This window comes from Lissotriton helveticus, chromosome 4_1, assembly GCF_964261635.1.
Source record: "Lissotriton helveticus chromosome 4_1, aLisHel1.1, whole genome shotgun sequence".
Lineage (NCBI taxonomy): Eukaryota > Metazoa > Chordata > Amphibia > Caudata > Salamandridae > Lissotriton > Lissotriton helveticus.
In genome coordinates, this window is record NC_136063.1 from 658,969,715 (window position 1) to 658,994,906 (window position 25,192).

The 25,192-nt window shown below is 51.4% G+C and overlaps 1 protein-coding gene and 1 pseudogene across 1 annotated transcript; one reads left to right on the forward strand and one right to left on the reverse strand.

Annotated features, from left to right (window-relative positions):
* The window catches only part of LOC144828047 (uncharacterized), a 1,909-nt pseudogene extending 795 nt beyond the window's left edge, over positions 1-1,114 (forward strand).
* An 8,149-nt stretch (positions 1,115-9,263) lies between these two features.
* Positions 9,264-12,142, reverse strand: LOC144827281 (transcription factor Sox-17-alpha-A-like). Its single transcript, XM_078685655.1, has 2 exons — positions 11,819-12,142; positions 9,264-10,093 (listed from the first exon to the last, which is right to left on the reverse strand). The coding sequence occupies exons 1-2, from the start codon at positions 12,120-12,122 to the stop codon at positions 9,327-9,329; spliced, it is 1,071 nt and encodes a 356-aa protein (XP_078541781.1). The 5' UTR covers positions 12,123-12,142; the 3' UTR covers positions 9,264-9,326.
* Between the last annotated feature and the right edge of the window lie 13,050 nt (positions 12,143-25,192).

Consider the following 25,192-nt stretch of genomic DNA (forward strand, 5'->3'; position numbering starts at 1 on the left):
TTGCCCAGCAATGTGGAGTTCATGGTGAGAGAAACCTACAACTGGTTTGCACATTCTCCAAAGCGCCAGGCAGTCTACAGAGATTTATATCAAACTCTGGATGGAGGAATGCCATTGAAGCTTATTTCGCCATGTGAAACGCTGTGGCTTATCATGGCGGATTGTGTGGAGCGTTTTCTGGAGCAGTATGATGCTCTAAAGCTGCACTTTTGCAACGCATCATACGTAGAACATTGCTATGCAGCTAGAATGCTGCAAGAAATGTACAATGACGAGACAAATTATCTCTATCTTATTTTCCTCAAACCTATGTTGCTAGAAATTAAGGTAGTGAACAAAGCATTTCAGCTTGAACCTGGTGATGTCCTCCACATATTCCGGGATGTGAAAACTTTATATAGGTTCACTATGAGAAGAATTGTAAAGCCCAGTGTCTTCAGTACCAATAGTGAGAAGCAATTGTGTAATTTGGATCTTCAAAGTAGTGCCATTTATCTTGGGCAGGAGGATGCTGACCTTGGCCTTGACTTCCGTAAAAAGCTCCAAGAAAGCAAACAGCCTGATGCTGCCAAGGACTGCATAGAAAAACGGTGCACAGACTTTGTTAAAGTTCTGGCAGCAGAGTATCAGATGCGCTTGCCAGATTCGCTGAGCCTCCTAAGACATTTGGAGCTTCTGAAGCCCCAAAATGTGCTTTCAGATTCTAAACCTCTGGTTACTGACTTGCCAAAAGAGTGTTTTGCAGACCCAACACACATATTAGAATCGCAGTGGCGAACAGTGACTTCATGTTCATTCAATACCTCTTCAGGCATGGAATCCTTCTGGATTGAAGTATTGAATTATAGAGAATGCAGCTGGGAATCATCGGTTTCAGGAGTTGGCCATGGGGGCCATTAAACTTCTGACCCTAACCATATCAAATGCACAAGTGGAACGAGTGTTCTCACAAATGACCCTGCTTAAAAATGAGAACCGTAACCGAATGGGTCTGAAACTGCTATCAAATATACTCAACATAAAATTTGGACTAAAGCGCATTGGTCTTAATTCCTCTTCGTTCAAGCCCTCGCCGGATTTGCTAGCAAAGTTCAACAGCTGTATCTACAATTAATTGTTTTACTGTCTTAACATGCTGCTATTCTTGGCAGTGCCACTGCCAGACTATGATGCTGGTAATCTTGGCAGTGCCTGGCCCAGAAGAAGAAGTTAGTGCACCTTAACCAGTCAGAACAATTTTGCCCACCTCAACCTGCCACTGCCAAACCCTGAAGGATGCTGCTACATTCGGCACTGCCTGGAGCACTTTCCACACCTCAACCTGGCACTGCCAGTCCCTGAAGGATGCTTCTATTTATGGCAGTGCCACTGCCAGACCCAGAAGGATGCTGCTAATCTTGGCAGTACCACTGCCAGACTATGGGATGCTACTAATCATGGCAGTTCATGGCCCAGAAGAAGCCGTTTGTGCACCTTTACCAGTCAGAACAATTTTGCCCACCTCAACCTGCCACTGCCAGACCCCGAAGGATGCTGTTAATCTTGGCAGAACCACAGACTGAGATGCTGCTAGCCTTCACCATGCCACTGCCAGACTATGGGATGCTGCTTATCTTGCCAGTGCCTGGCCCAGAAGAACTCTTTGGCACAATTGAACTTTCCACTGCAGGCCCGGTTCTAGCGGGTGGGCCGGGTGGGCCAGGCCCACCCAAACATGAGCCTGGCCCACCCAAACAGGAGACTTGGCCCTCAGCAGTGAGGGCTGGAGGGCAGGAGTGCAACGCACAGGTCGTGTGTGTCAGCCCGGGCCGAGACAGATTTCCGGGCGCGCACACAGAGACAGTATTAGAGATTATCGCAGCCCCCCACCCGAGTACTTCACAGGTCTTTAAAGACCATTAACATGTTAATGAGGCTTTGTTTATTTTTTCACCCTTCATCTCTGTATGGTGAAAGGTGACAAATCCTTTCTTTGATGTCGGTAACCTTTGGTAACCTTTGTCTACTATCCTACTGCGTGGATATTTCTTTTTCTATGCAGCACAAGAGAAAAGAAGTTTGCTAATTCTTAGTCACCTTTCCTAACCCCTGCAGGGGCTTATCACATCAGGCTGTGACACAAAGTTTGACTAATGGAGTAGGTAAGATAACTTGTTACTACATTTTTTTCTTTTTAAAATCTGCACAGGCCCAGCAGGACACATACTTTGTGTGCTCTTCATTTAAACAATGTTATCAATATTGCGGCCAATGCAGGACAACAATAAGACGATACAAAATGCCCAGATAACGCTGGTGATTAATGATCCTGCTGGAGAGCAATCATTTGTCTGTTAGTAGTTTTAAATGCAGATGAACTGTATTTTATGTGGATAGCTCAGTGGGTTACTGCCTTTGTCAAAGAGATCCTTGTCTTACTTGGAGTTCAGAAGTTACAATCGTATCATAGGACAGTGACCTATGAACTGTCATCGAAGAGCTGCCTACAAACATGAATGGTATAGTTAGGACTTTGCTTTTTTTGTTTTGTGATATAGTTAGAACTTCCTCAGTCTTTCATTATTCTAATGTTGCTAAAATGAATGTGTTTGGGCAGATATACATTTTTATCAGTAAATCTGACCCCCATGGGATACTCTTTAAATCTTAAGGTTGTGTTTCCCCATACCAAACCCTTTTAAAATATACTGCCCACCATTATGGATGACGTGATTCATACACCTTGTAATCCTCATTTGCTTAAGTAACATTCCCTATAGGCTGATTTACATACTTGTATGATTCATTGTCTCGGTATAATGTGTGTGTGATGTAAAGTACTGACACACACTACACTGATATGAGTAGCGCTATACAACAAATGAAATGCATATGAGAGAGGGGCTACGTAAAGATGAGGGGCACTGTTGGAGGGTGGCAGTGAGGGAATCCGAGGAGGAGGTAGTGGGAGGGGTTATGGAGCGATGAGGGGCACTGGTGGAGGATGACAGTGAGGGAATCCGAGGAAGAGGTGATGGGGTGGAGGGGGAGCTAGGGAGAGATGAGGGGCACTGGTGGAGGGTGGTAGTGAGGGAGTCAGACGAGGAGGTCATGGGGGAGGGGCTACAGAGATAAGGGGTACTGGTCTTCAAGGAGGAGGTCATGAAGGGCAGGGGCTATGGGGATATGAGGGACACTTGTGATGTGAGGCAGTGAGGAAATCCGAGGAGGAGGTAAATAGGGCGGCTAATGGAGGGATGAGGGGCACTGTTGGAAGGTGGTAGTAAAGGTATTTACGGAGAAAGAGGTTAATGGTGCGGCGCCAAAAAAGACTTTTGCATCAGCGCTAAAGCCGGCCCTGTCATGGCCTTTCTGTTTTTGTTTATTTAATTAGCAGTCTGGTCATAAGTGCTACTGTGGAACATACTTTAAAGTGTGTGCTAATTATATTTACTGCTATATTCAATGTTTTAAGTTTGAAGGTGATTTTCCTAATTTTTTTACCGGGCAAAATAAAAAGTGGAGACCGATGGTGCCTGATATGGGGCTGGGGCCTAAGGTCAGCTGTGAGATAAGGTGCACTGCTGAGGAGTAGTGGATATTCAAGCCTGTAAGGGAGTATGTTGCAGAGTCTGTGATCAGTTGGAGGTATTAATAAAGAGGGATTCTCCCTGAAGGCTCGCACAGAGGGAGCCCGAGAAGTGTCACTTGCCTGATCATCCCACCTCAGAAACCTCCTCTTCCCATCAAAGGAACATTACATGGAAACAATACTTTTTGAGGGTGATAACATTTAGAAAGAGATTTGGAAAAGAGTGCATTTTACTGGGCCTTGCAAGACTAAGAAGAGATAAAGGAGGGCCTTGAAGCAGGCCTGCCCAGAAATATATGCGACAAATCGAGCCCCTGTGGCCCACCCAAATGCACCCTTGGCTCACCCAAATAAAAATTCCTGGAGCCGGGCCTGTTCCACTGTCTGAACAATGATCCGCCATGCTGTTGCCTGGCAAAAAACAGGAGATGGCGCTTGTGTGAGTCTGCAAAATGCACTTTATCAGGTATCAGCTCATGGGAACATCAAGCAGCAAGCCCTGCACCCCATGCCCCGAACTGCTCTCTTCTGATGAGTACCAAAAAGTACAAAACATACATAATTTGCATATGTAAAGAGATGTTTAGCATTGCTTTGGGAGAATTCAAACAAGTGTGAAAAAACATGAAGCATTGGCCTATATTACCGTTATTCTGGGGGCCTGACGTGAGTATGCAAGCTGAAGAGCACCTTTCCCAAGAAGAACGTTTCCGCACTTGCAGTCCCCCAAATTGAACCCAGAATATTTTGGGCCGGCTTGCTCCACACCATGAGATATCAAGTGAGTGACAGTTTTCCTGACAGACCAACTTTGATTTCAGTGTACAAAATGTAAGTTATCTGATTAATGTGGGAGGTAAACATATAATCCTTGAAATAGAAGTATATTTGTGAATGTTGTAGTCAAGCTACACGTAAGTTAATGGAGTGGCAAAATTGGGCTACTTTTTGCTACTTTGGGCTACCGTTTCGTTGCTTTTGGGCTTGAAAGTTGTGAAAAAATCTGGCAACACTGCTGGCCGACTGTGGAGCCCGTAGTGAGCTGATTGGCTGAACGCTGCGGCTGTAGTGCCCCTGTTGCTGTAGTGAGCCAGTAGCTGTACCCTGCGGGTGTAGTGACCCGGTGGCTGTGCCCTGCGGATGTAGTGAGCAAGTAGCTGTGCCCTGCGGCTGTAGTGAGCCGGTGGCTGTGCCCTGTGGCTGTAGTGAGCCGGTGGCTGTGCCCTGCGGCTGTAGTGAGCCGGTGGCTGTGCCCTGCGGCTGTAGTGAGCCGGTGGCTGTGCCCTGCGGCTGTAGTGAGCCGGTGGCTGTGCCCTGCGGCTGTAGTGAGCCGGTGGCTGTGCCCTGCGGCTGTAGTGAGCCGGTGGCTCTGCCCTGTGGCTGTAGTGAGCCAGTGGCTGCGTCCTGCGGCTGTGGTGAGCCGGTGGCTGTAGTGAGCCGGTGCCTGTGCCTGTGCCCTGCGGCTGTAGTGAGCCAGTGGCTGCGTCCTGCGGCTGTGGTGAGCCGGTGGCTGTAGTGAGCCGGTGGCTGTAGTGAGCCGGTGGCTGTAGTGAGCCGGTGGCTGTAGTGAGCCGGTGGCTGCGTCCTGCGGCTGTGGTGAGCCGGTGGCTGTAGTGAGCCGGTGGCTGTAGTGAGCCGGTGGCTGTAGTGAGCCGGAGCCTGTGCCCTGCGGCTGTAGTGAGCCGGTGCCTGTGCCCTGCGGGTGGAGTCCGGGCAGTGCAGAGTCGCCCGCGCTCTTGCGGGAGCCTGAGGCGAGTCAGTGGTCCGCGCCCTGCGGGCAGAGACGCCCGGATTGCGCCGGGGATGAGATTAGCGCACAGTAAACACACACTCACCAGCGGCTCCCGCTGCCCGGGCAGGGCCCGATTAGATTTCCCCTGAGGGGATTACAAACGTTGGTTGTATTTGATTAGGATTCCACGTGTGAAACTTTGTTTTACTGGGCGCACTGAGATCAACCGAACGGTGGTTTCAGGTGAGAGGCCACATAGTGGAGGGGCGTGGTGTTGCGCTTTTGCTGGACAGAAATGTTGCATTGATGTAAAAATACAGAATTACCCCTTTCAGTTGGTTTTCTCTTTGTATACAACAGAAACTAAACGTGAGTGGTAATCTTTTCTTTAGTCCTTAGTAGATATACAAATTTGCACTGGGTTAAGTTTGGAGAAAAAAAAACAATCGAGCTATGTTTCTTGTGTTTAAACTTAAATTTATGTTTTTCTCTTTTAACAAACTATTATTCGCCGTGTAGTTTTCTTAAATAATGTTAATGGTTGTGAAATAATTGACCGGCAAAAGATTTCGAATACAATTTGGGCTGTTTCACGATGTGTTTTCTCCATTTGTGCAGGGCTCTTTTTATTTATTTCACGTGGCCTGGAGCGAAGCTCATAATGAGAGAAGAGACAAAAACGGTGCAGGAAACTGGCAGATTGGCCCGCTAACTTGATTCATAATTTCACGTACCCTTTAGTGGAACCAACAGACCCAGTCCAATTTTTGTAATATTTTTGGGGGACATTTTGAGCCGCCCACGTTTCATTTTTTAAGCGAGTGTACTGAAAGACGTCTTTATAATTGAGTGAGTTAAACGCTCGCCGCCGAGGCATGCGGTGAGCTGCAGATAAGTTTGAAAGCCGCTGGCGTGCACTTGCAGGCCCCTGACGGGGATTGAACCTTCGGGAGCAGCATCACACCTGGAGCTATATATAGGATCTGTCGGCCTCTGTGCCTGCCACAGGATGTGAACCTGTGGAAATGTACCAACTGCCTCTGCATGGAGGCTTCACGGCGCTTGATGTGGGCCGGGCGTGGACCGGTGCGTTGAACCCTGACCCCGGTGTGCGGGAAGACAGAGGAAATAAGTGCACATGGGGAGGATGGGATAGATCTATGGGGACTGCCGGCCTGGGGCTGCCGCAGAACTGTAACACTAACACGACTGGGTGTGTGACTGGGCTACCTACCCCCCCCCTTTCCCCCCAACAAACATACACACAGGGAAAGGCTCGGGTTCCAGGAAAGAAAGACAGGCAAGGACGGACTCGGAAATCACACCGACAATCAGATCAGGCGCCTTCGAGAGATGGTTCAATCAAAGCGAGCATCCATCCGGGCCTGGGGCTTCACTCCCCGTCTCAGCTCCGACCGGGGCCTGGCTCTGGCTGGATTCATACATCTAGAACCCTAGACCTGTCCAGGGCGGGCAGGTTCGAGGATAAAGCGCTACTATGTAAAGTGAACAATTCATCCCGGAACAGAGAACGGTTCACTATTCACAGGGGACGGAGCGGGGTACATGAAAGGGACTGGGTACGCGGTCTGTGAACCCGTTCTTGTGCATCGGTGCAGCTGTGAGCAGGTAACGCAAAGTGAGAGATGTGTTGTGTTACCTATAGCGAGGGAGCAGCCCCCGGCGGCGGTGGCTGCAGCAGCCGCGCTGTGGCGCCGAGCACAGACACAATGCAAAGTGTATCTCACTTATCCCATCAATTAATAAACGGAGATACAGACGGAAATGACGGATCGATCATTTGTAGATAAATAGATATTATAACTAGATATTTTGAGATAAATTGATGTTTTTTTTTTAGAAAGATAGATAATTTTGCGATCGATAGATCATCGTTTTTAGATAGAGCAACATATTTTCGAGATAGATCGTTTTTGAATATATGTCTTTAGATAAATAGATAGAGAAATCTATCTTTAGAAAAACATTTTTGAGGGAGATATTTTTAGATAGATTATTATTTTTATATAGATACTCATTGATAGATTATTTTAATAGACTGACAGACAGCTAGATAATTACTTTGAGTTATATAGATAGACTGACAGAGCATTCTTTTGAGATAGACATTTCGATGGACTGACAGGGCTTTATTTTGAGATAGACATTTCGATAGACTGACAGGGCATTCTTTTGAGATAGATGGATAGGACATTATTTTGAGATAGATATTTCGATGGACTGACGTGGCTTTATTTTGAGATAGATGATAGGACATTATTTTGAGACAGATATTTAGATGGACTGTCAGGGAATTATTTTGAGATAGATAGAGGGTTGTGACATTATTTTGAGATAGATATTTCGATGGACTGACGTGGCTTTATTTTGAGATAGATGATAGGACATTATTTTGAGACAGATATTTCGATGGACTATTTTGAGATAGATGGATAGGATCTTATTTTGAGAAAAACTGACAGGGCATTATTTTGAGATAGATAGATAGGACATTATTTTGAGATAGATAGATGGTTGTGACATTATTTTGAGATAGATATTTCGATGGACTATTTTGAGATAGATGGATAGGATCTTATTTTGAGAAAAACTGACAGGACATTATTTTGAGATAGATACTTCGATGGACTGACATGGCATTCTTTTGCGCTAGATACCGAACAGAAGGATATACATGTTATCATACTCTACCAACACGAGCTGTGCTGCGCCTGTCCCACACACGCACACTTGCCTGTCTCCGTGACCTCGTCAGCAGCGCTCTTTATTTACGCCCCCGCAGCACACCAGGCACAGGAGCGCGCGCCCCCGGGGGCGCGCACAGACGCTTGGGAATAAAGTTTGGCTCTGTTGTGTATACACCCAGGGGCATAGCTTCGTCAATAAGATTGGGGGACTGCGAGCTATATGATTTCCAATAATCACGCGGGGACATTTTGGTAAAACACATCATGTGCTAAGCAGTACATGCTGGGGGGTCTTACGAGGCAGTGAAAGGGTTCTTAAACCAACATTTTTCAAAGTAATTCACATTTTTGAGGTCTTCAAAACAGAGAGGAGTGTGTGTTGTTGTCACTGTTGGCATGTAAAAATCCCAGGTGAAATCTGACAGACACTTCGCCATACCCACTGCAAGCACTTATACCCAACTACTTACTACAGAATACTTTGTTTAGGGGAGTGTAACACCCCAAACAGCCCCCTTTAAATTACGCCCTTGTAATGCACCTTCTCCTGACGGATGGGGGTGGTTGGCGATATCACATGTTGTGGTTCAGTCTGCTGGCTTTGTGCAACTATTTCATCTTCACGGAGCACTGGGTGACTGAACGGCTGCGGCACCTTGTACTTCTTACAACCCTGCGTTTGTAGATTCCCCAACCCCCCCCCCCCCCCCCCCCCCACCTCAGCCAATGACAACACGAGATAACAGGGACATTTATGGTCTGCTGCGATCTCTCTGCCACATCTACACATCTGCATTTTGAGTGTTTTATTTGTAAAAGTGCAAAATACAAATACAAAACCGATATAATCTGAATATACATTATTAACAACGCACAGGCCGACAATGTACGAGCCCATGTCGTCTTGCAGCGTCCATTGTCTTTAAGAGTCAAAATAAATTACTTTTTGAGCTGACATATTCACAATGTGCCTCCGGTGACTGACGAACAGAGATCGGGACTGTAGAGAAAGCCACAGTACAGCGCCCAAACTACTCATTATTTAGAAAGTCATAAATGACATGCAGTTCTTGTAAAGTCTGAGAGCGACCCTCTGTGCGGAAGAGTTCGGGGTCGTCTGACGTGTCATACACGTTCTGGTTGGATTGTCCTGATGTGTGGTCGGTGCTGTGGATGAAATGCGGAGTCCCCTCAAGCACTGAGTCTGGAGTGGTAGTAGTGGCATCTCGCAGTGCTGGCATCCCAGAGCACGACGGGCATTTCTCATGGAGGAGTCTTAGCCTGGGGCTGTCGCGGGGATAAAATGCGGAGCCGCTCAGGCGCTGGGATAGTTGTAGTAGTACACCGCGGTGCTGGCGTCCGAGAGCACCGAGGAGATGAGGCCGTTGTCCGCGGGGGGCAGGTGGGCCTCGTGGCCGTGGTACCCCATGAAGCTCAGGTACTGCTCGAACTCGGTGCGGTCCACCTCCCCCAGCAGCTCGGCCTGCTGCGCCTGGCTCAGGGCGCTCAGCGGGTGATGCTCGGGTGGCGGCGAGGGCTGCTCGTCCGGGTGCCGGCCGCCCAGGCCCGAGGGGTACATCTGTCCGTAGTACATGTGAGGGGGCGTCTGCGCGCCCTGCGCAGAGTCCAGGTGCCCCAGGGGCTCGGCCTGGGCCAGGTGCCGGCTCTGGGGGGCGCTGTAGTCGGGGTGGTAGCTGTAGGGCAGCCCCTGGCACTCCTCCTGCAGGTGGGCATTGTAGTAGGCGGGGTGCGGGTCCCCCATGTCGAGGGCTGGGGAAGAGTCCTGGGGTGGCAGCGGGTAGCCCTCGTAGTGGCACTCCCGGTAGTAGTGGGCGAGGTGCGGCAGCGTGCCCGCCTGCGCCGGGTACCCCTGCGGCTCGCTGTAGGCCTCGCCGCCGCCCCCCTGCGGGTCCTGCAGGTGCAGGAAGCCGGCCTCGGGGCGCTTCACGCGCTTCACCTGCTTGCGGCGGCGCGGCCGGTACTTGTAGTTGGGGTGGTCCTGCATGTGCTGCACCCGCAGCCGCTCGGCCTCCTCCACGAAGGGCCGCTTCTCTGCCAGGGTCAGGGCCTTCCACGACTTGCCTGTGGGGGGAGAGAGAGAGGAGAGAGCGGGTGAGTACAGGTGCCCTGAGCGCACACACACCTGACACGCTTAACACAAGTAAACACAAGCATCCTCATACCACTGTGCGTGCAGGGCATACAGAGCGGGTGAGTACAGGTGCCCTGAGCGCACACACACCTGACACGCTTAACACAAGTAAACACAAGCATCCTCTTACCACTGTGCGTGCAGGGCATACAGAGCGGGTGAGTACAGTTGCCCTGAGCGCGCGCGCGCACACACACACACCTGACACGCTGAACACAAGCAAAAGACACAAAAACGATGGATTTAGGTCCAGATCTCTGTACCTGGGTGAATGGATGACATTGTTCTGCATTCTGTCCATCAATTGTTGTTTTTACACTAGACACAAGCGCACGAATCCTCACACACTGTCATACAGAGCTGGCACCCTCCCACTAGAAATGTCTGCCCGTTTAAATCACTGGAAAAGCGCCTGCAACCCTGGAGACCTGACCACTTTTGATAGCTAAGAGGTTGAAAGTACACCACAAAAAGAAACGTGATTCCCCTACTGCACCATAGCAATTAAGGGATTTAATAGGTCTTTTTGCCTGCAATGAATATGCGCCACTTGCGCAAGTAAACGCGCATCTTGTCTTTCTTCTAGGGATGGATAAATATACGCCAAGACAGTAAGTATAACTAAAAGTGGAGGTACATGCGCACACAGTTAATATATCTGCGGCATCCGATCTAGCAACATTTAAAAGGATGTCTTTAGAGCTGCGGTGACAGCGGCGCTGCAGTGGTGGCTGCCTGCGCGGCGCTCTGGGCTATGGAAATGTCGTTCATTTATCTTAAATACAGTCTATGCAAATGTCGTTCATTTATCTTAAATACAGTCTATGCACTTTCAGCGTCAGGCACAACACTCAGTGTAAACATCATTAGCGGGGCCGCGGAGATTCGGTTGCGCGATAATGGGAGATTGAAATCTAGACTGGAAGCGCCTTGAAGACTCTTAATGTCATCATGAGCGCTGTTAATGGAAGTACTGATATTTGAATTAACAAGAGGCCTACTGAGGGTAAAACATTATTCGTTCGATTTAATTAGACATCCACGAGAAACATGAAAGCTACTTTACGAGACAAATATCAAAGAGCGGCGCATTCCCGGCATGTACATGTCATCAACCTTTTGGAATTTATTCAGCCAAAGTTTGCCGGGACAATTTTTTATTATTATTATTAATATTATGATTGCTGTTGTTACTAATGTCCTCGAGTATAAACATTTTTCTGTAACGTGTGATCTTTGGCATCCAGTGACTAAAGCAAGACGGGCCCTGCTTCCAGCAGCACACGGCCCCAGAGACCCTCGGGAGCCCTCCCGCTCTTATGCACTTTTCGTAGTGTGACCAGGTTTAGAAAACTAGGGACATTCAGCAGCCGTGGAAGAACTGCAAGTCGCCTCTGCTGAGGGGCGCAATAAGTTAAATGACAGCGCTCTTCAAAACAGAAACACCAACGACAACCAGAACTAAGGCACTAAATATAATACAACTTTTATATATCGTGCACATTAATTAAATTACTTTCTTAGAAATGCTCCGTTTTCAGTCGACACTTTTTGAATTCCAGAAAGTGATAAATTTAAATTGTCCGTAATTTGCCGTGACAGGGTTATTAAAGGGACTGTCCCGGTAACCCCGAAGGCTCGGCCTGGTCGCTTACCTAGCATCTTGCTGAGCTCGGCGTTGTGCAGGTCCGGGTTCTGCTGCGCCAGCCGCTTGCGCTCGTCCTTGGCCCACACCATGAAGGCGTTCATGGGCCTGCGGATGCGGGGCTCGCCCTTGCACCCTCCGGCCGCCGCGCCGCGGGGGTGGCCGCCCTCTGCCTTCATCTTGCCGTCCCCCGGGGGGGTGATGGAGTCGGGTGCCCACTGGCAGTGCCCGGGCTGCATCATGCCCAGGGGCGCCGCGCAGCACCGTCCCTGCTGCTGGTCGTCGCTGGAGTAGCCGGCATCGGGGCTGCTCATGGCTCTGGGGGGTACTCTGAGGGCACGGTTGGCACTGAGCTCGGACTGGGGCTGGGCCGCGGTTCATACCCTGCACTCCCGGCCCGGCCTCCTTAAACCCGAGGCGCCGGCCAATCCCCGGCGGGGGCGGGGCGCTGACGGGAAGGTGTCTGGGGGGCGGGACGGAGACCGCCCTGGGCCAGGGGCCGTGCCCGCCCCTCGCTCCCGCTGCAGCACCTGCCGGAGGGGGTGGAAGCTGCTGCCAGGGGTGACAGGTAGGTGCGACGCCCCCAGGGGCCAGGCAGCTCAACCGCCAGCCTAATGTCCAAACTGATCCCAAACAGGAAGGGGGTGGGGGCTTTGCAGCGCTACAGACGCTTTTAGTTTATAATAATGCTCGCGGCAGGTTAGGTGCAGGTCAGACACCCCGTTCGGGAATCAACAAGGGTAAACAAACGGGCTTGTTTTAACTTGATGCCACCTGTTAACATCAGCGGAGTTGAGCTGCGTTTCGGAAGATGACAGGGAGACCCCTTGGAGCCCATGTAAGACAGTGAGCTTGTTCGGAGGGCATTGATCTCAAGGGGGCACCTTCTGGAGGAGTGTGCCATGGGCGGTATCATGAATGCACCCCTCCCGCCCCACCAGCTGTGTGCCCCGGTGCACTACACCTGCTGCACCAATGCAAGCTACGCCCCAAGTATGACCCGGACCTTAACAGCAGAATGTGCTTGCCGGCAAGAACAATTGCCTCTAGCTCCAGCCACCATGAGAAATATAGTTCATTTATTTTGTTATCTCAATAAAAACAGAAGGTCTGAAAAAATGACGTTTCCTTCCCCATACAGTCCACGCTGCTTAAGTCTGGAGGGGGGCAGTAAACATAAGAATGCAGCAGGTGCGGCGTGTGAGCCCGGCCACAATATGAAAGGCGGCGCTCGTGTCCCCGAAACCTACCACCCCGTCAGTATTTGCCCTCTACCCCACAGTAAGCGCCAGCTTGTGGAGCAAAGCGTTTCGAGGATGTTCGTAGGGTTTTTGTTTTTTTAATCCAAAAATATTTACTGAATACAAGTTATTAGACCCCAATAACCAAAGTCCAGGCATTTGAATATTACAAATACTCTCTGAACAGGTGTCGAGACCTCCCGACATCCCTCCCCTCCACTGCAATTGTAGCGCTAGACTGGATCGTGCGCACGTCTCCCATAAAATGCCCACGTTTCATTCTAATACAAGCACATACAGAGTAAATACGTGCACCCACATACACGGTCTGCCAGCTGCCGGCTCGTTTGCGACCTCCCAGAGCCCGGGCTCAGGAGAACACTTTTTGTTCCAGGTGTATGTGAGCTGCGCTCATGTTACAGTCCAGAATCACAAGGCTGTTTTCCTTTGTGTTTAGACTTAAAGTGCTACATTTCTTTGTGAGTGAAAGATAACACTTGCTGCAGCTGGATCGCCGAACGCTTCGTTATTTGATGCCACTGGGTCATATTTGATAATGTGCGCTTCGGTTTATACCCAATTTATTTTAGGTAGCGCAGGCAGCGTAATCTCTACCATACACCTTTTATCCACCGCGCACGCAGATATGAGGTCTGTTCAGCATGTGGATAAAATGCGTACCGTAGAGCTGCTCAGCAGCAACACCTGGTATTGCAGACATTAATATGTGCGGGGTATAAAAACGCGTGAACGAGTCTCTGTGAGTTTGTGTTTTCTTCTACTCAGCAGAGTTTGAGGACTGAAACCTCAGTCCGCAGCTCCGACGCTTATATTCCATCAGCAGACTGGCACCGGTGCTGGCAGTGCCACCTTGGCACAGCCCAGTCTCGCGCTCGGATACTCTGCGCACCTGGAATCCTGTCCCGGGCTCGGTGGGCTCCAGGGCGCGTGAACGTCTCTCGGTAATGATCGGTGGGTGTTTGGGGGTGGGAGGGGTTGCGGTGCCCCGCCCATCTCAGCTCCTCGACGGGGCGCTTTTCTACGTGCTGTTTCCATCTTCTTAACACGCATCCTAAACTCTACCTGCCCCTTTGGGCCCCGCAACCAGCAGGTGGTGCCCCATTGTGATCCTCTGGCGCTCAACGGGCTGCACCAGAAGGATGCACTCCTGGCTGTGGCGGAATGCCCCATATGCTCTTAAGCACAAAACATTAGGGATTTTGGTCGCCACGCAGAGTGAGTGAGTGTGCGTGCGTGCGTGTTTGTTTTATGAATTTATCGAGCACTGTAATATGTGCAGTGTTTGAAATGTAAAAATGCCTGTTTCTGAGAAGTGTCAGTACTCTCCCCCTCAAAATAAAAGAGTGCCTGTACTCAGTACCGGCCCATTTAAAGCACGGAATATGTTGGTACTAAAATAAACACAGTTTTCTAGAATGTCCTTTCCAAAAATTACCTTAGACGAACAGTATTTACTAAAAATCTACAGGACCCTTTAACAACGCTGAGGAAATGTGAGGCCGTCTGCAGTGACAGTCGGTGTAACGGGGGTGGGCAGCAGGGGACAGGTAGATGCAACTACCACCAGCATCTTTGTGACAGGGACGGTCTGAAGCCGGGCTGGCACGCGCCCCCACACTGCTTGAACCACACTCACTCTCACCCCGCGTGCTTGGTGGGTCAGGGGATGCCAACGGCTGGCACCCCACCGAGCCCTGCCCTTGGACAAGGCCACACTCAAGAGAGCAGTTATTGTGAAGCGACTGCTCACGTGACCTCAAGGAACATTTGGGACGCACACGAGGCATGCTTATGTCCATGTGTGCCCACGAGGCCTGTTTATGTCCATGTGTGCCCACGAGGACTGCTTATGTCCATGTGTGCCCACGAGGCCTGATTATGTCCATGTGTGCCAACGAGGTTTGATTATGTCCATGTGTGCCCACGAGGCCTGATTATGTCCATGTGTGCCCACGAGGCCTGATTACGTCCACGTGTGCCCACGGGGCCTGCTTATGTCCAAGTGTGCCCACGAGGCCTGCTTATGTCCACGTGTGCTCACGAGGACTGCTTATGTCCACGTGTGCCCACGAGGACTGCTTATGTCCATGTGTGCCCACGAGGACTGCTTATGTCCATGTGTGCCCACGAGGACTGCTTATGTCCATGTGTGCCCACGAGGACTGCTTATGTCCATGTGTGCCCACGAGGACTGCTTATGTCCATGTGTGCCCACGAGGACTGCTTATGTCCATGTGTGCCCACGAGGACTGCTTATGTCCATGTGTGCCCACGAGGACTGCTTATGTCCATGTGTGCCCACTAGAACTGCTTATGTCCATGTGTGCCCACGAGGACTGCTTATGCCCATGTGTGCCCACGAGGCCTGATTATGTCCATGTGTGCCCACGAGGCCTGATTATGTCCATGTGTGCCCACGAGGCCTGATTATGTCCATGTGTGCCCACGAGGCCTGATTATGTCCATGTGTGCCCACGAGGCCTGATTACGTCCACGTGTGCCCACGGGGCCTGCTTATGTCCAAGTGTGCCCACGAGGCCTGCTTATGTCCACGTGTGCTCACGAGGACTGCTTATGTCCACGTGTGCCCACGAGGACTGCTTATGTCCATGTGTGCCCACGAGGACTGCTTATGTCCATGTGTGCCCACGAGGACTGCTTATGTCCATGTGTGCCCACGAGGACTGCTTATGTCCATGTGTGCCCACGAGGACTGCTTATGTCCATGTGTGCCCACGAGGACTGCTTATGTCCATGTGTGCCCACGAGGACTGCTTATGTCCATGTGTGCCCACGAGGACTGCTTATGTCCATGTGTGCCCACTAGGACTGCTTATGTCCATGTGTGCCCACTAGAACTGCTTATGTCCATGTGTGCCCACGAGGACTGCTTATGCCCATGTGTGCCCACGAGGCCTGATTATGTCCATGTGTACCCACGAGGCCTGATTATGTCCATGTGTACCCACGAGGCCTGATTATGTCCATGTGTACCCACGAGGCCTGATTATGTCCATGTGTACCCACGAGGCCTGATTATGTCTATGTGTACCCACGAGGCCTGATTATGTCCATGTGTACCCACGAGGCCTGATTATGTCCATGTGTACCCACGAGGCCTGATTATGTCCATGTGTGCCCACGAGGCCTGATTATGTCCATGTGTGCCCACGAGGCCTGATTATGTCCATGTGTACCCACGAGGCCTGATTATGTCTATGTGTACCCACGAGGCCTGATTATGTCCATGTGTACCCACGAGGCCTGATTATGTCCATGTGTACCCACGAGGCCTGATTATGTCCATGTGTACCCACGAGGCCTGATTATGTCCATGTGTGCCCACGAGGCCTGATTATGTCCATGTGTGCTCACGAGGACTGCTTATGTCCATGTGTACCCACGAGGACTGCTTATGTCCATGTGTGCTCACGAGGACTGCTTATGTCCATGTGTACCCACGAGGACTGCTTATGTCCATGTGTGCTCACGAGGACTGCTTATGTCCATGTGTACCCACGAGGACTGCTTATGCCCATGTGTGCCCACGAGGCCTGCTTATGTCCATGTGTACCCACGAGGCCTGATTATGTCCATGTGTGCCCACGAGGCCTGATTATGTCCATGTGTGCCCACGAGGCCTGATTATGTCCATGTGTGCCCACGAGGCCTGATTATGTCCATGTGTGCCCATGAGGCCTGCTTTTTTTTCAAACATACCGAGAAGATCTTAATCTCCGGTATTTGCACCGTGGGGCCAAAGTGCTGTCCCTCACCTCTTGACTTGCGCTTCAGACCCTAGCGCCTCTGTATCCCCGCCAGCGCCGTCGCTGCCAGGACACCGCAGCGCGGCAGCCGGGATAGGGAATCACATTCCCCAGGAACCTCAGCGGCTGGACGCCGCCTCCACCAATCAGGGTGCGCCCGAAGGCGCTTGAAAGGAAGAACTGCCCACGAGGACTGCTTATGTCCATGTGTGCCCACGAGGACTGCTTATGTCCATGTGTGCCCACGAGGACTGCTTATGTCCATGTGTGCCCACTAGGACTGCTTATGTCCATGTGTGCCCACTAGGACTGCTTATGTCCATGTGTGCCCACTAGAACTGCTTATGTCCATGTGTGCCCACGAGGACTGCTTATGCCCATGTGTGCCCACGAGGCCTGATTATGTCCATGTGTACCCACGAGGCCTGATTATGTCCATGTGTACCCACGAGGCCTGATTATGTCCATGTGTACCCACGAGGCCTGATTATGTCCATGTGTACCCACGAGGCCTGATTATGTCCATGTGTACCCACGAGGCCTGATTATGTCCATGTGTACCCAAGAGGCCTGATTATGTCCATGTGTACCCACGAGGCCTGATTATGTCCATGTGTACCCACGAGGCCTGATTATGTCCATGTGTACCCACGAGGCCTGATTATGTCCATGTGTGCCCACGAGGCCTGATTATGTCCATGTGTGCTCACGAGGACTGCTTATGTCCATGTGTACCCACGAGGACTGCTTATGCCCATGTGTGCCCACGAGGCCTGCTTATGTCCATGTGTACCCACGAGGCCTGATTATGTCCATGTGTACCCACGAGGCCTGATTATGTCCATGTGTGCCCACGAGGCCTGATTATGTCCATGTGTGCCCACGAGGCCTGATTATGTCCATGTGTGCCCACGAGGCCTGATTATGTCCATGTGTGCCCACGAGGCCTGCTTTTTTTTCAAACATACCGAGAAGATCTTAATCTCCGGTATTTGCACCGTGGGGCCAAAGTGCTGTCCCTCACCTCTTGACTTGCGCTTCAGACCCTAGCGCCTCTGTATCCCCGCCAGCGCCGTCGCTGCCAGGACACCGCAGCGCGGCAGCCGGGATAGGGAACCACATTCCCCAGGAACCTCAGCGGCTGGACGCCGCCTCCACCAATCAGGGTGCGCCCGAAGGCGCTTGAAAGGAAGGACTGCCCTTGGGGGAGCGGGAGACTCCGGTATTTGCACCGTGGGGCCAAAGTGCTGTCCCTCACCTCTTGACTTGCGCTTCAGACCCTAGCGCCTCTGTATCCCCGCCAGCGCCGTCGCTGCCAGGACAGCGCGGCAGCCGGGATAGGGAATCACATTCCCCAGGAACCTCAGCGGCTGGACGCCGCCTCCACCAATCAGGGTGCGCCCGAAGGCGCTTGAAAGGAAGGACTGCCCTTGGGGGAGCGGGAGACTCCGGTATTTGCACCGTGGGGCCAAAGTGCTGTCCCTCACCTCTTGACTTGCGCTTCAGACCATAGCGCCTCTGTATCCCCGCCAGCGCCGTCGCTGCCAGGACACCGCAGCGCGGCAGCCGGGATAGGGAACCACATTCCCCAGGAACCTCAGCGGCTGGACGCCGCCTCCACCAATCAGGGTGCGCCCAAAGGCGCTTGAAAGGAAGGACTGCCCCTAGCGTCGCGGGACGCCCGGGGCGAAGCCCGGGCAAAGGGCGGGCCCTCTACGGTCCTCAGCGGCACGAGAAGGACGGGGACGGGCCAGACCCCTTGGGATTTCAACCAAAGAAGGTACAGTGTCCATTCTCGTTTGTTGAAGAATTAAGGCCATCCTGTTTTATCAATTCCAATACACCACATACAGTATGACTTCCAAGGGGGCCTATCCCATCTTCTTCCAAAAACATCGCCCGGACCAGGAATTGGACATGTCCACCCAGAGCCATCTGACTCTCCTCACCATTAGAGACACAGATTCCGATGACTGCCGTCAACTCCTAGACCCAATTCAAACCCTCCCACAACCCTCTGCCAGGACAGAAAAAGTATCTTATTGGGAGGAATTAAATGCCTTATGCGGGACAAATTTTATCCCAGTTGTACCCCCTTCCCCCGTAAAAGACCCTACTATCGACCCCTGTGCGGATAAACATTGTGAGACATCCCGATCACCGAAGGAGGATAGCAGCCAAATTATTGGACTTACACAGGGTCACTGTGTAAAAAGGAAGCACAACGAAACAAACTGTACTGATTCCCCATCGCCTGTTATTATTTCAACCCCATCCAAGGCGCACACTGGAACATTGGAGAGTGAAGTAGCATCCTCCTACCTACCACTATTGCCCCACTTTGAATCAATGTTAAGATCTGTGCTATCACCCCTGCTTGACCAAATTAACATCTTAGGGGATAGGTTGACAAGCCTAGAGGCTATTATTAAAGCCAATTCTTCTTCATCTGCTATATCTATTTGTGCCCCACCTCCTACTGTCCCCAAAGTGCCTTTCATCACAAAAACTGTCCCAACTGTAAGTACTAAAATCGCCCATACAGCAGTGCGACCTCCTAAGAGAATATCTTCAACTACTCCGAATATTCCTTGTAAACCTGGGTTACCTAACTCCTCTACTACTAGAGCAGAACCTAAGAGAGCAGCTTGCATAAATTTGCCCCCAGAAGCAGCTTCTTGCAGGAGTACCTCCACTTGCCCACGGGAAACCTGAAAGCCACCAGGACCTATATCACAAAGTCCGGTTTTGGCTATCAAAAAATAGACCCCTCCCACCCAATAAAAACGGTGGCATCCTGAGCGTCAGAAGGGTGGGTTGGTTGGGGTCATCAGCCAAAGAAATTCCCGGGGACCTAATTTTAGATAAATTTAAGGACAGACAGACAGTCCCCTACTTACGATCCTGCAAACCCCATGAAAAAGATGGCTCCATTTCCGTTTGGGATCTGCATGATTTCTACCCGAGTTCCCCACACATCCCCTCACCAAGATCAATAGCCCCACGTAATCACTTGTTAGGAAGGGATTCTATCAATTATTAATTTTTCTTACCCCCTATTAGAACAGCTCTAGTTATGAGAAACCGGCAGCAAAATGTTTATGTAAATTAGTATCATGTAAATACGTACCGTGGTTTTATTGAAGTTTGTATTTATTTTCTGTGGATGTATACTTTTATGATTTCTTTGTGAAATCGAATAAAGTTTGATTTGATTTGAGAAGATCTTAATATATTCAACTGCACCGACGAGACTTGGTTCTATTCTCGAACGGGGCCCTCAGTACTCTGTGTGGGCCCCACCAACACTCAGTGCGTGGGGGATTGATGGACCCTTAGAGAGGAATGACTCTCGTCCTCCTCTTCTACAAGGGGGGACCTCAGGGTCTGCAGGACAGACACAAACTTCGAATGATGCCCCCCAGTTTACGGGGCCCTCGGTACCCTACTCCAGGACAGGATGACGCAGCCTCCTGCTCTCTAGCCCTAGGAACACCGAGTACCTGCAGGACTGACACCTGAGATGGGCGAATTAGCTGGCGAGTGTGCGCAATATGAAAAATCCGTTACATCAAATAAAAAAAATGAGCCATATTTCTGAAACTGGTGTCATGTGCGCCACGTGCCAGTTAAATCAAAATATTAAACATACCATGGTCTTTATTGAAAAAACGGCGATTTTAGAAATGTATTAAGGGTTGGGAGATTCCTACAACATATTTATTTCAACTTCCAACCCCCCTTTTTGTTTCATATCACAACATTCTCCTAGATTTCACCGGGGCACTTTCCCGCATTAACAGTAGAACTTTTATATAAATATTCAAGCCTTACCCAGCTGCGCTGAAACGTGTAAGAGTGGCATTTGCACTTATTTGTGAATATCACACGCCTTACACTTTGCTGGTGCTACACGGGGCGCAATCTACACTGTGGGTGTATAGGATACAAATAGACATACCATCGGGAATGCCCAGTGTGAAGAAAGCTCAAAAATACACGTGCATTCTATATACACCTGACGTCACACGCACGTTTCTAACCCACTCTCCTGTTGATACCGTTTCCCCTTGCATACATCTCATCTTTTTCCACATATAAATCTGAGTTACACTGGGAGAAATCCTTTACACACCAGGACCACTGTGTATACATTTGACTCCGCCCAGGTCCATATTTTGGCCTTGACATCAGAATCCATGTTCGACAAAGATGAATCAACAACACATTATTATCAATAACAGTGACACACAAATAATAACGAATGGACAGTTATGATTATTATTTTTTTGTATTATTCAGCACATGTTGAGAATTATCTCACTTCTAGGCGCTGATGGTAGTCACGCACGTACATACACAGGGCATGATAACCCACTAACCATTTTAAGCGCATTAAACTAAAAACTAAACGAAACAGGCACATATTATCAGTTCCCACAACACTGCAGTGAGAAGAATTATGCTCACTTGTGTAATACTTATTTATATAAATAAGGATGAATTAAAAATATATATATATTTTCAAATACATGTTTTCGGTATTAACCCAAGCATACGCACCTACTAATTAAAACACGCGTATTAAATGTGAATTCAAATATATCAACAATGTAACAAAGGTAATAAGCGACACTACAAAGAAAGCCTTTGACAAGTGTGTATTACTTCCAGGCCTTGGAATCCGGCAGCCCTGGAGGGCCACGCGCCCAATAAAATGCAAATGGCGCCGGACAATGGACAGGTCTCTCAGCCTTTGTGTGGGAATCAATCCTCAATCAACTGATTTCAGATCTGACACGGGATCAAAGTCAGGGAAGAGGGCGCGCTTGGGAACTTAAGGTAGTAAGAGGCGCTAGCCGGGCTCCACGGTGGGTGAATGAGGGGGATTGTGTGCTCTAGGCGCTGCAGCCCAGAGGAGACCCCCAGCCCGTCAGACTGAATTATCAGCCGGACAAGGTGGGTTTATTAACCTGGCGTCAGCTCAGTGCCAGCCTCCACACCAAACAGAGCCAAGGGGAGCCCGGCCGGGGCACTTATAGGGCACTTTGCAGCCACTAGTGATGGAATAACATTTTCTCTTCAGCGCCACAGGCAGCCACAGTTTTCGCAAAACCCGGGAACACGTCTCGTCACCTCTCCAGCTAATATTTACACTTCACCCCTTCGCCCCGTCCTCCCCCGCGCCGAACTTGCACTGGGCTGACATTTCCATCCTAGACAATGGCTAGGGCCCTGCTCCCCCGCCCCCCCCCCCAACCCTTGACCTCGTCTCAGAGGATGTCAAGGAGAGGATGCCTGCGACCTTCACACGGGCACACACGGTTTCCACTTCACCACTTGGCGCTTCTATTTTTGACTCTATGCACAAAGTGGTGCTGAAGTTGAGAACTACGATTTGTCGGAGGAGACAGTCACAGATGGCACATTTACAACCGTAAACATCCGGACCGCTTCTGGGGCCCTCTCGGAGTTTCTTAACTCGCTATTTATTTACATTTATTTTTGCGTTTATACGTCAGGTATGTGTGTGTGACAGCTTTCATTCTGTACTGAAGAACTACAAGCACAGACATCTCACGTCAACCAGCTGTGAGCCAGGAGCAAATGCTATCGGTACCTCCCCTCCCACAAGCCGGGTATGGCTCTTGGCCATGCCGCTTTGCCCACCTAAGCTGACCCCCTGCCTAACCCCCACCTTGCCCAGGTTCTCTGCCCACTGTCTCTCCTCCAGATGGCCCTGTATCCCTCAGACCACCTCACCCCGAGGGGCACGGACTACTGCTTCCGGTGCACATACTCCGCCTGAGCAGCCACCCTCCCTCATCAGTGAGAACCAGATGTTTATATGTACAGAGAAATCTAATACAAATACTGCTTTTTTCGAAATTGTAGCCAAATGCTCACAACGACGCGTTACCAGCACGTGACATGCAGTGATTTAAGTGTTCGGGTACTGTCCGGAACTGACAGCATACATCAACTAACAATGCCAAGCGACGAGCTTCACGAGGCGCGCCCTTAGGACACGTCGGCCCCCGCCCCCAGTGGTAGCAGGGGGGCGGCTGGGCGGCCAATGGCGGACGGCCGCCTCCCCCTCTCTCCAAGTGTTGATCACCTCCGGGTCACGGGTGACGCACATCCGGTTTTGGCGAGGGGCGGAGACCACGGGCCTATGTAAGGTCAAGATCCCCTGACCGAGGTCTCTGTTCCCGTCGCCACTGCTGGACCGTGTGGGCCTCGCCACTGCTGGACCGTGTGGGCCCCGCCGCTGACCCTCGGACTTCAGGCCAAAGCTTCCTTTAAACTCCCACCCACCCGTCCCCGAGTTTAGTGGTTTGAGGGAATGTTGTTGCGGAGTACAGACCTGCGAGCAATAAACAGTGATTGAGGGGAGGCCGCCTGGCGGACTCCATAGGCCAGCTCTGAGGGGGGATATGGTGAGCTCTCCGCGGGGAGGAAGTCACCACCGGCTGGGGAGGCTAGGGCGACAGATTTCGAGCCTCCCGGGCGTCCCAGGGCAGCCGGGTGGTAGAGGGGTGGGCCCTGGTAAGGACGGACAAGGAACGGCGGGCCTACCACTCCAAGGGGCAGGTGCACGGCACCTGGCGTAGGATACCCCGGCGCGAGAAGCGAACCAGATGGTGCTCCTCCCTTAGGGCTGGGGGAACAGGAAAAGTACATGTGTTGTTTTTTAAAATTGATTTATGAATATCAATATGCATTGTGTATGCTTGTCATGTTTATTCAAATGTGGAGAATTAAACATGGCCTTTTTTACCCCACCAAAATCTCCTGGTTATTAAAGATATAAATGTGGGGTGCTGCATGTTGGTATCGGGTTGAGGGTGGCGGGGGCAGATCTGGAGGGTACGGGTCCTATGCCAAGCGACGAGCTTCACGAGGCGCGCCCTTAGGACACGTCCCCTCCGGCCCCCGCCCCCAGTGGTAGCAGGGGGGGCGGCTGGGCGGCCAATGGCGGACGGCCGCCTCCCCCTCTCTCCAAGTGTTGATCACCTCCGGGTCACGGGTGACGCACATCCGGTTTTGGCGAGGGGCGGAGACCTCGGGCCTATGTAAGGTCAAGATCCCCTGACCGAGGTCTCTGTTCCCGTCGCCACTGCTGGACCGTGTGGGCCCCGCCGCTGACCCTCGGACTTCAGGCCAAAGCTTCCTTTAAACTCTTCCCGCGTCTCCCGTTGGATTGTCGAGGGAGAGCGGCACCGGAGAGAGGGTTTTGTGTTGGAGGACTTCGGCTATCGAGGGAGTGCAGCGGCCATCTGGATTCGGTGTTGGGCGCGGAGCGTGAAGAGAAGGGTGCCGTGCACGTGGCCAGGTAAGGAGTCGGGTGCCTCGGGGGGCCTCGCGGGCAGCCGTGGTTCACGGGAGGGGGGTGTGTTCGCTAACTTGGTTCCCTGCTCCTCTCGCGGGGTTGCGGCTGCACGTGGGGTTCCACTCGGGGTGCGGGCTCCTGCCGGGCGGTGTGGACGGTGGCTCTGGGGTGCGGGGTGCGCAGGCGTTGAGGCTCCAGGCGCGTAGGTCGCTCAGCGGCGTGGCTGGTAGGGTGAGGATAGTCAGGGAACGCCAGCAGCGCAGACTTCGAGCGCAGATTAGATAAGTGAGATGGCCCCCAAGAAAGGAGGGCATAAGAGGAAAGACACTGACCCGGAGCTGGCGCAGATAATGAAATTATTGTTGCGCAAGCTGAGCAAGGACACCCCGGACAGTGAGACGGGGAGCGAAGACGAGCAGCCTGAGCCGGTGGTAGAGAGGCCACGCAGGGAAGGGGTAGCGCCTCGAGCGGCATTTCCCCCGCTGCGGAAGAAGGGAAGAATCGTACCTAAGCATAAAAGGGCAGAGAAGGGCAAGAAGCGTAGTCAGACGCATGTAGTGGAGGAGCAGGACGTGGTATCAGTAGGTCCCGTCCACTCCCCCCCCCCTATGGTTCCCGAGGTAGTGGTGGCCCCTGCCCCAATAGCAAGGGTACCACAGTCCATTGTCCCTCCCGACCCGGTAGGGGCACTGTTGTCTGAAATCAGGGAGACATTACATACACTAGCCCCGGGTGGGGGCACGCCGGTCCCGCCGCCGCCGGTGGCCGCAGGGGCAGGAGTGCAAGACCCCGTAGAAAGTCTGCTGGCATCAGTGGCTACCCTGGTAGGGCAATTGTCGTCCTCAAATAAAGGGGGAGATCGAGCGAGTGCAGGGGCGACAGCGCCATGGGCCCCGCAGCAGGCAGTAGATCAGGGGGCGCTGCATACCATTCAGAAGCAGCTCGCGCAGGTGGCAGAATTGCGCAAAGCGACTCCAAGTGGAGCAAGTGGATCCTTATCCCAGGCAGCCACACAGGCAGCT

Excerpts from the sequence above, each read along its gene's own strand:
- LOC144827281 (XM_078685655.1), bottom strand. The coding sequence starts at position 12,122 with ATGAGCAGCCCCGATGCCGGCTACTCCAGCGACGACCAGCAGCAGGGA. Across the intron at positions 10,094-11,818 it reads CGAGCTCAGCAAGATGCTAG|GCAAGTCGTGGAAGGCCCTG; the intron begins GTAAGCGACCAG and ends CTCCCCCCACAG.